General features: G+C 42.2%; 1 protein-coding gene across 4 annotated transcripts; it reads right to left on the minus strand.

Moving 5' to 3' along the window:
• Positions 1–736: 736 nt before the first annotated feature.
• Positions 737–8,840, minus strand: alkbh6 (alkB homolog 6). 4 transcript variants are annotated; one of them, XM_036580128.1, is made up of 6 exons: positions 8,694–8,840; positions 8,517–8,585; positions 5,447–5,507; positions 3,604–3,755; positions 2,770–2,868; positions 737–1,465 (listed from the first exon to the last, which is right to left on the minus strand). In XM_036580128.1, the coding sequence occupies exons 1-6, from the start codon at positions 8,745–8,747 to the stop codon at positions 1,196–1,198; spliced, it is 705 nt and encodes a 234-aa protein (XP_036436021.1). In that variant the 5' UTR covers positions 8,748–8,840; the 3' UTR covers positions 737–1,195. The 4 variants fall into 4 exon arrangements, with proteins under 4 accessions (XP_036436021.1, XP_036436023.1, XP_036436022.1 ...); XM_036580130.1 differs by having other exon boundaries at positions 5,447–5,550; positions 8,694–8,747; XM_036580129.1 differs by lacking the exon at positions 2,770–2,868.
• Between the last annotated feature and the right edge of the window lie 1,671 nt (positions 8,841–10,511).

The raw sequence follows: 10,511 nt of genomic DNA on the forward strand, positions 1-10,511 counted from the left end.
AAATAAACTAAGTGCACATTAAAATGTGCAGAAGTGTGTTTTCTGTAGGATGTATAACTTAGGCTACGTTCACACAGCAGGTAAAAGTGGCCCAAATCCAATCTTTTTCCTCATATGTGACACAGATGTGTGTCTGTGTGGCAGTGTGACAGCAAAAAACACACCGAATCTGACATTTTCAATTCCGATTTAAGACGCTTTCATATGTGGTACTGAAATCCGATCTGTATCTGATCTGGGGCAATACGACTCCGTCTGAACAGCCAGATCAGAATTCATGTGGCTTTTACGTCAATCCAACTCGACATTCGAGACTCATCCAAAACCCTCCACGTTTGAAGAGATTTAGAAAGAAACTGTAGGAGAACGAGGCTGCAGCATCAAAGAACAGTTAAGAGCCTGAAAGCAAAGTTTAAAGAATCCAAGGATGCGAACCAAAGAAGTGACCATGACCTTTTTACCGCGAACTCGAACACATTCTGGGTGATGAGCCCAGCTTGGTCAGTGAAGCTTCATGATGGCTCCTGTGATGCTGGCGAAGATGAAGCTGATCCTCCGGGAGTGACTGGCGTTTATAGTCATGATTGTTTACGTCTGGATGAGCCACGTAAGGCATTGTTCTTTTGCATATGTGGGTCGGTTTGGAAGCTGATCTGTTCAGACTGATGTCCCACACAGGTCACATTTAAAAGATAATGTGAACAGCCAAACAAAAAAATCAGATTTGGTGAGAAAATCAGATTTGGGCCACTTTTACCTGCTGTGTGAACGAAGCCTCATTTTCACTTAGAAAATCAACAAAACAAGTCACTTGACTAGGGTGCACAAACATTTGCATGCAACTGTATTTTTCAGGAATTGCTCAGTCCAAGTATCTATAAACTAAAGCTGTAAACCTGTATTATTCCTTCCTTTGGAAATGGGACCAATGGGACCAGTTTTTCAGAGGGAAGAAGTCGTGGTGATTCTTTATCAGTGTAGTGAAGAAGGCTGAGTGTTCAGAAGCTCCACCTGATCAACTGCAGAACTAACTGGATCTGCTGTTTTAACTGATGAAGCAGATCAAGATGAGGCTGAGAAACACTGGAGTTTCCTTTAAGATGGACGTCTGAACTGTCCTCCGCTCCTCAAACGGTCATCGTGTCTTTAGGCTCTCAGTCCCCGAACAGTCTACTCAGGGGGTCTCTGAGCGCAGTCACTTCCTGCCGAGCAGCAGGTTGGCGCGGCAGACTTTGGGCACGTGGCGGATGGTGAGGGAAACTCGGGTGCCGCGAGTCAGCGTCTCGCCCACCTGCCCGCCCGCCGCAGACAGGTTCGCCACCCGCTCCGTCAGCGTATCCACGGCAACCCCGCGGATCCCATGCAGGTAGCGCTCGTACATCTCACCCTGCAGAATCAGCAGACTGCGTCGCCGTAGCAACAGTGACAACACGTAACGGCTCTCTTCGGTCTGAGGAACTCCAGTCTGAGAGAGAGAGAGAGAGAGAGAGAGGAGAGAGAGAGATAGGTAGATAGAGACAGAGAAAGAGAGAGAGACAGAGTGAGAGAGAGAGATAGGTAGATAGAGACAGAGTGAGAGAGAGAGAGAGAGACAGAGAGAGAGCGAGAGAGAGAGAGGTAGATAGAGACAGAGAAAGAGAGAGAGACAGAGTGAGAGAGAGAGATAGGTAGATAGAGACAGAGTGAGAGAGAGAGAGAGAGAGAGAGAGAGAAAGAGAGAGAGACAGAGAGAGATAAATGAATGCTTGCAGTTTCTGTACTTGGATGATTAAACTGTCGTATTATTCATTAACTACTATTAATAATTCATTATCTACTCTAAATTACTAATTAACTACTATAATTGATTCAGTAATTACTGTGATTTATTCATTAACTATCATGAATCATTTTGTAACCACTATTAATTATTTAGTAACTACTACCAGTAATTCAACACCTACTATGAACTCATTCAGTAACTACTATGAATTATTCAGTGACTATCTTGAATCATTTGGTAACCACAAATGAATTATTCACCAACCACTGTGAATTACTGAGTAACTACAATAAATTATTTTACAACACAATAACTTCTGTTTATAATTCAGTAATTTCTAGCAATCATTTAATAACAACAATTTAGTAACTTCTGTGAATTACTAAGTAATTAGTAAAAATTATTTAGTAATGTCTACACATTACGTAGTAATTACTGTTTATTATTCAGTAACTCAAAAAAGTTACTAAATAATACACAGTATTTACTGAATAATTCACAGAATAAATATTAGTTACTGAATAACTGCTATGAATTATTCAGTAACTAATATTTATTCTGTGAATTATTCAGTAAATACTATGTATTATTTAGTAACTTTTTTGAGTTATTCAATAAATACTGAAAATTATTCAATAACTACTATGACTTATTCAGTAAATAATCTTTCATAGCTACTGTGAATTATTCAATAAATGCTTGGAGTTATTTAATAAATACCATAAAATACTCAGTAACTACTATGAATCAAAAAGTAACTACTATAAATAAATTAATATCTACAGTGAAACAGATATGTTGTTATGAGAGTGAGGAAGTGAAATGTCGGCTCTCAGGGTCGAAGAGGTTCAACTATAAAACACAGAAAACATAGGAAACGTACTGTTTCACTGTATTTACAGAAGTACAGAGTTATGCTAAAGTTACCTTTGAATAATAAAGGATTATAGTCACGTTTTAAACTTCTAGCTGAAATGACAGTCAGTCTGTTTAGGCTGGGTTGGTACCTGAGTCTGATCGACAGGTGCGTAGAAGTCCAGCAGAGTGTGGGACCCCAGGCTGATGGTGGTCACTGTGGGGTGGTAAAGTGGGCCGTCCTCATGAGGCTGAGAGAGAGACAGTTCACTTTATCCACGTGTGCACATTGTAGGTGTACAGTTACAGACTGTAGCTCAACTGCTGCTGCACAGCTCATCAGCCTCTCTGCTGTCTGTTAATGAAAGGGGTCCAACACTGACCGGATATCATTATCAGCACAGCAGTGTATCAGTCACAGCGGCGCTGCTGGAGTTTTTAAACCCTGTGTACACTTACTGGCCACTTTATCAGAAACCCTGTCTTGTAGCTCCTCCCTGCTGGTGTAGTGTTAGACACTGTAGTTCATCTGTTGATGCACAGTTTGTTATTTATCCTCCAGCTTCATCACTGGTTGGTTTCTGACCGCAGAGTCACTCTTGGCTGGATATTTTTGGGTGGGAAGCTCACTCTTAACTAAGCAGGGACACTGATGTGTGTAAAAACCCCAGCGACACCACTGTGTCTGACACACTCAGACCAGCACGACAATATTAATAACATATAACAAAACCTCGTATCTCCAAAACAGTGACTTTACAGGAGAAGGAAAAAAAACTTTGAATGGAAGTTAATGGAACAGGATTTTTCAGAATAATTTTGGATCAATTATTTTTTCCCATTCATGATGAAATTTTAATACAATGTAAAAGACAGCTGGTGTTTTCAAACGCCGTAAAAATAAATAAATAAATAGATAAAGCAAAATTAAGATGCATGGTTTTGTTCAGACAGTGATGATGTATGTATATATTTATATACTATACCATAATGCCCTCCTCCGGCTTGTATTCGTTCACCAGCACATGATTGGCGGTTTTTCCAGCAAATGCACCAAGTGCAGATATTTTCTCTGTGTACTTGAGCAGCCAATCAGGGAGTTTCTCTGCCAGCATTCCTTTCGGATGTGGCAGCCCACCTGGCGGAAGAAGGAAAAAGCTGTGCTCTTATTACCAGTACCTCCAATATTTACACAACGCCAATACACTGTAAAACCAGTCCCTGAAGGCCAAACCACTCCAGCTGAGTGTTTTCCTGCTCAACCACACCTTTTTCAACTCGTGAAACATTTAACAATTATCTGATGACTAGAATCAGGTGTGTCAGAGCAGAGAAACTGAACTGTGTCACAGTCTGACTTGCCAGGACAGGATCTGGAAGCTTCTAGAGCTTCTAATCACACATGTCAATATGTGTCTAAAGGAAAAGTTTAAATAAAGATCAAATTTACAAATCCTTCACTCACTCCAAACGTAGCTGATTAGTCAAGTTTGGTGTCTGATGTTTCCTTTTAGCTTTGCACTGGAGCTACGAGGCTAACGTAGCTATGTGGTAGACTTGGTTTCTAACACTGTGTGATTTACTGATAGCTATAAAAACGTACAGACAAAATTCAAGCTTCAATTTAGCCGCTGTGGCTTTTATCTATGCAACTTTACTGTGAGATGATCTACACATGCAGTTAGCATGACGCTAAGCGTGGTCCATGCTGTAGACTTCCACTGCTTGTTAGCCACATTAGCCTCATAGCATCAGTGCAAAACTAAAGAAGCAGCAGACGCCAAAAATGTCTCGACTGATCGACTATGTTTAATACGTTTATGTTTAGTGTAACGTGGAAACTGCAGATTCCATTTTTGGCTAAACCATCACTTCACTGTCTGCTCCTCGCTGGTTTTTATCTACCACAGTAAAGTCATTTTGCTAATTTTCTGCTAAGAAATGTGAGGAGGCACATCGTTGCTGCTCAAAGAAAAGTGAGTATCTACAGAACAGTAGCTCTTCAGCCGAAAATGTTCTTTACTTTCAGTGTAAGTTGATTTAAAGAGGTTTTATTCCAAGCAATTTTGGAGCACAGCTATAGGCCCTTTTCACATTTCCGCATGTTTTCTGCTGGAAGTAGTCATTGCACGGTATTGCCGCTTCCGCTAAAGCAACGACAATAACAACGATGATGAGTAGGGCGTTTACAGCTCACTGAAGTGTTCGAGTTTAAAGCAAAAACAAACTTCTCAGTTTCAGTGATTTGTCAGTTGATGATGAGCAGAGTTTGTGTAGTTAGCAAAGGAATAAACTTTGTCATATAGAGGAAAAGAACCTCTGTGTCAGCATTTCAGCGCTGCTGAGGAGAGTTAATGTGCAGTTCATGCTTTAAAGTTGCTGCTACAGCCGCTTTCAGAGGAACAGTTTTCATTTCCTCCCTCAAAAACTGTCGGCATCTGAGAGAACGAGTGCTCAGCGGGGAGCAGATGTTCATACGGTGTTTGTGTAAAACGTCTACAGTGGCGTTACGGACAATGACGACCTGGTGCGCCCGGAAGGTCCCCAGTTTGACATGACTGATGTAAAAGAAAACTAAATATCACAAAAAAATGGAGGCTGTTTTTTAAGGACAGCATTGATGTGCAGGTTGTGTAACAACACACTAGACTTCTTAGCTTGTTAGCCGGCCACACTGGACAAGCGCCAGTGCAGCAAAACTTCAGACACCAAACATGACTTGACTAATAACTTTTGCTGTAGTGGAAAATTTCTATTTCTTCTAGTAAATATTCAGGTAAATTACAGTATGAGACAAGATAAACATACGAATGCATTAGAGAAACACACCCCAGTTCTGCAGCCTCCTTCCAGACAGCTGCGTCCATTTGGGCTTCGGGGCTCTGTAAACCTGAAAGCCACACACAGGTCAGGATGTGCACGTCTGCTGCTCACTAGGGGCAAAACACAAACGAACTGTGGCGTCAGAGCACGCTCTGGTTCCCATGATGCCTTGCTCATGCTCGGCTTGGTTGCATTTTCAAGTACGTGATGTTAATTTTTACAGGTTATGGAGCAGCTCGGGTATTTACTGTTTGGGGGTTTGAGTTACCGCCACCCAGGTTTGGGTCATGATTCATAACCCCGGCGAGATTCAGTAGCAGCCCGTCCGTGGCTGTGCCGGCGGTTTAAAGAGCCTATTTCCTCTCTCCATAAATAAGAGCAATTTTCCTCTCTTGTGCTCTGCCTGCAGAGTCAGTTTGAAATAATGCTCAGAGGCACAAACTCAGAGCTGTCTACGCTTCGTCTGTGGACCCTCCATGCTACAGTACGTGACACCTGCTCTTCCGCTGTTTGTTCTGAAATCAGAGTAAATGAGGAATTAATTCATCTTTTAGATGAAAAGAAAGTCATACAGAGTGGTAAGGTGTGAAATCCTGGCGGAGAGGTACAGGCACGACACTGTAAGGCAAAATACAACCCAAAGAAAACAGATTTTTCAGATTTACTTTTTTACCAGGTTTCCTGGTGGTTCTGGACAGTAATAAAGTGGTTATATTTGTGTTTCTATCACTGTAAAGAAATGAGTCTCTACTCTGAACCATTTCACACCAAACCACTCTGAATGACTCTGTTTACATCTCCAACACTCAATTATTCTGAGTGGAATTTGGGAAGTTTGTTCTAACAGCCTCTTCTCTTCAGGGAAGGCTTTACACTAGATGTTGGAATATTGCTGTGAGGATTTGATGGCAGCCACAAGAGCATTAGGTCAGCTACTGACGCTGGATGATCAGCTTTGGATCTCCAACTCATCCCAAAGGTATTGGACAGCCCAATGCTGGGGGGCTTTAGACCCCTCTAGCCTACAATTGCCGTAGGCCCAATTATTTTAAATGGTTGCAATTATTTAAGTTGACTGCAATAAAAGTCGTTGGGCAAATAAATGCAAATAAAAGGTTGGTGCTCTAAAATGTTAAGAGAGCAGCACAAATAATATATTTAATATTTTGTCTATGTAGCTAAGATTAACAATCTTAGCATATATGAGAGAATGAGACCTTGTTTGCATATAGTTTCACTAGCTTTGCTCGACTCTACACACAATTTTATATAAAAAGGATGGTTCTCCAGGGGTTCTTTAGTAAAGGCAATGGTTCTGTTTAGAACCATGAGGTCTATATAGAACCATTTGCGTGCTTAACCCCTTGACATTCCAGGTTTATTTCATACAAAGCCTTATAATTCATTAACTACAGGGACTTCAATGCAAACTAATGGAGCTATTCTTATGTTACAGAAATGTGTAATAAAACTTGCTTGTTCAGGGGTTAAATGGTTCTTTGCATGGTGAAATCGTTCTTCAGATTGCTAGTATGTGTTGTATACGGTTCTATACAGGACCTTTTTGAAAATATCACCAAGAAGGGTTCTTTTATTGTTACAAGCTTGACATCCTAACAACACCAGAACCATTTTCAGAAAGGTTCTATAAAGCACCATATACAACATATTCTCCATCAGTCTGAAGAACCGTCTTTTTTAAGTGTGTAGACAACAGTGGGGTGTATCTAGAACTTTCAGAATGGGGTGGCCAGAGATTTTATTGGAGTGGCACGCTGCTAAGAAAAGAAAAATTTTAATAATTTTTAAAAACTTTTTTGACTTTAAGACCACTTCATATAGACAGACCACAGTTATTCATTTAGACTGTAATGATTAGAAAACTAGCCAGACAGAACTGTATTATATAGCCTAGAACACATCCACATACACAGCTGAAAAAACAAAATCAATTAGCATGATAAACGATTATAGCTGACTAATTAGTGATTCCTCATTAATTAACCTGTCACATTATTAAATGCAGCGTCATCAGACTCTCATAACCGATTGGTAACTACCCCGAGGACAGATTTTCACCATAAAGCATAACTGATGCTTTATTGATGATGGCTGACTGTCTCACTTTCCTCAGCCTAACTGGGCCAGAACATTGGTCATGGTCATGCTTTGTGCTAGAGTGGCTCTGGCCACCCCTGGGCTATGCGTCTGGACAACAATACATACATACATCATCTAAACCGCTTATCCTTCTGGGTCGCGGTGGGGTGCTGGAGCCTATCCCAGCTGTCATTGGGCGGAAGGCAGGATACACCCTGGACAGGTCGCCAGTCCATCGCAGGGCAGACAGACAGACAGACATACACAGTCACACACACACCTAGGGGCACAATTTAACGTGTCCAATCAGCCTGACTGCATGTTTTTGGACTGTAGGAGGAAACCGGAGTACCCGGAGGAAACCCACGCAGACACGGGGAGAACATGCAAACTCCACACAGAAATGACCCTAGTCGCCCAGCCGGGAATCGAACCCAGGCCATTCTTGCTGTGAGGCGACAGCGCTACCCACTGCGCCACCGTGCCACCCCTGGACAACAATGTTACGTATTATTTAGACCACATGTGTCAGGCTCCAGTCCTCGCGGGCCAAAACAATGCAGACTTCAGCACGCTGACTCATTAAACTCACCTGATTCAGCTCATCAGCTAATTAAAAAGACCCTGGGCCCCCAGTTTGACAGGCCTGATTTAGACAATGATAACCGTATTAGCTACTTAGTAGACACTGCTAGGAAGCCACGTAAGGCTTGTACAAGATAACTAAACTGTTAATCGCAATTATTTACGCCACAAATTCCGCTAAGAATTCATGACCGTGACAGCCGACGCTTGGCACTGCGCATGGAGACCTTAGGCTGAAGTGCAGCTGCTCCAGAGCTCCAGTCTACTGGTCAGTGCTTTTCTATGGAGATTCTATGGAGATATGGAGCTGAATTCAGTAATTAGCAGCGTGTCTGGACACTTCTGGACTTTTGGACATACAGGGTTTGATAAACGTGGTTCTAAGCGCTACCTGCTGTAGAAGATACTCCTCCTCTGCCTCTGTTATGAAATCAGGAACGTAGTAAACAGTTGGAGGCGCCTGTGTTCACAAAAAAAACAGTTACTGCTGCAGCTCTGTAGACTCTGATTCGCCAAGACAGGACATTTTATTTCATTTAAACATCTCAGCTACTGAAAAGTCACTTACGTCCTTCACAGCGTATTCATCCAAGTCTTCAGACACCTCACACGGCTTAGCCATCCTGTTAGCAAAGCGCTGTAAACGCTACAACATCTGAATTTCACGTTAGCTCGCGTTAGCTAACCGAAACTAACACGGGCTCTGTCCCGAATCGACCCCTAGTAAACTAACCGGGAACCCCGGCCGATTTCTATGGCTCCTCAACGCTGAAACGATCCTAGGGCACTAGGTAGTAGTCCACTATTTAGGGGACTTGGGGTCGATTTGAGACACAACCAGTGTCCTAGCGCCTCTGCGTAACCTACGCTTTCCTCGTAAACAAATGCCTAACAGGCGTAAACTAGACCATATATAACTACACTATATGTTTTATATTTAGTTTCGTATGTGGCTTATTGACTAAAGTGTATTTTATGACGTTTTATTTAATCAAAACACGAACACAAACTACAGTAGTTTTAGTTCGTCTGTGTTTGTGGGCGCACTGTTTGAGCCGTAAAGCTTCCACACTGCCACCTACAGGATTGGAGCGGAACTGACCTCTACTCTATAGACAAGGCGCTAGTTGCTATTTAACCTCTATACACTTCATGAAGTACACATTCTGCACTCACTGTCCATTTTATCAGCTCAGCTTACTATATAGGTGCACTTTGTAGTTCTACAATAACAGACTGTAGTCCATCTGTTTCTCTGCATACTTTGTTACCCTGTTCTTTAATGGACAGGACCCCCCAGGACCACCACAGAGCAGGTATTATAATTATAAGCTCCAGCAGCACCGCTGTGTCTGATCCACTCGTACCAGCGCAGCACACACTAACACACCACCACCACGTCAGTGTCACTGCAGTGCTGAGAATGACCCACCACCCAAATAATACCTGCTCTGTGGTGGTCCTGTGGGGGTCCTGACCACTGAAGAACAGGGTGAAAGGAGGTTTTTCAGAGGCACACTCCAAATACAGTGTTATGAGAAGAAAAGATGGCTGCACAAGCGACCAAAGAAACCCAGAATGTGAGTATTTTCTCTGTTAAAAATTACAATAATCATCGTATTATCTTAGTTTAGTGTCGTTGCTGTTAATGAAGTGATGTTCTCTTTATTTGAGGTTTGTCCCATTTTGTAGGTGACACTCGAAAACAAGGGGTAGGAGTAAAAATAAGAAATGGGATTGGGCCCTAAGGTGCCCTGAGGGTTCTCCACTGACAAAAAGGATATAAAATGAATTCTGACAAATTGACGGATATAATGCACTACAGAATATTGCAATATTATTACAAGAATGCTGCCAATATTACTATAATATTACAAGAATTTTGCCAATTTAGACAATATTACATCACCTTTAAATGCATTTATCACACCCCAAACTGTTACTTCTCGGCTGCTAACATTATTGCCTGTCAGAAGACTTAGACTATAAAGAAAATGTGCTAAAATAAAGCCAATACATTTGGAGACGAGTGCAGCCCACAGTGTCTTCTGCTCTTTTTTCTCTCATTTACCCATCCCACCTGAATCGCTTGCCCCCCGCCTTCCTCCCCATTTTTTTCCTCTCCAACTCCCAATTTCAGCCTGCAGCACTGCAGCTATGGTTTCCATGGCAACGGCAGCGCGCGAGCCGCATCTTGAATGAGCTACGGTACGCCGTCATTAACAGTTATTGATCAGCCTCTGATAGAAACTGCAGCACGGCCCTCACGGTGGAGCGATTCTGCAGGCTGTGCTGTGATCGTTTGAAAGAACAAGTGAAGAAAAAGCAGCACACAACGGTCCTTTGACCTGGGAATGGTGGTGCTGTCCACTGCAGCAGTGTAGGG

The sequence above is a fragment of the Colossoma macropomum genome, unplaced genomic scaffold, assembly GCF_904425465.1.
Source record: "Colossoma macropomum unplaced genomic scaffold, Colossoma_macropomum, whole genome shotgun sequence".
In the NCBI taxonomy this organism is placed as follows: domain Eukaryota; kingdom Metazoa; phylum Chordata; class Actinopteri; order Characiformes; family Serrasalmidae; genus Colossoma; species Colossoma macropomum.

What these genes read in the sequence shown, in the direction of transcription:
- alkbh6 (XM_036580128.1), bottom strand. Translation starts at nt 8,747, where the DNA reads ATGGCTAAGCCGTGTGAGGTGTCTGAAGACTTGGATGAATACGCTGTG. An exon ending in AAGGAGGCTGCAGAACTGGG is followed by an intron (nt 3,756 to 5,446) that starts GTGTGTTTCTCT and finishes TTCTTCCGCCAG; the next exon opens with GTGGGCTGCCACATCCGAAA. An exon ending in CACCTGTCGATCAGACTCAG is followed by an intron (nt 1,466 to 2,769) that starts GTACCAACCCAG and finishes TCTCTCTCTCAG; the next exon opens with ACTGGAGTTCCTCAGACCGA.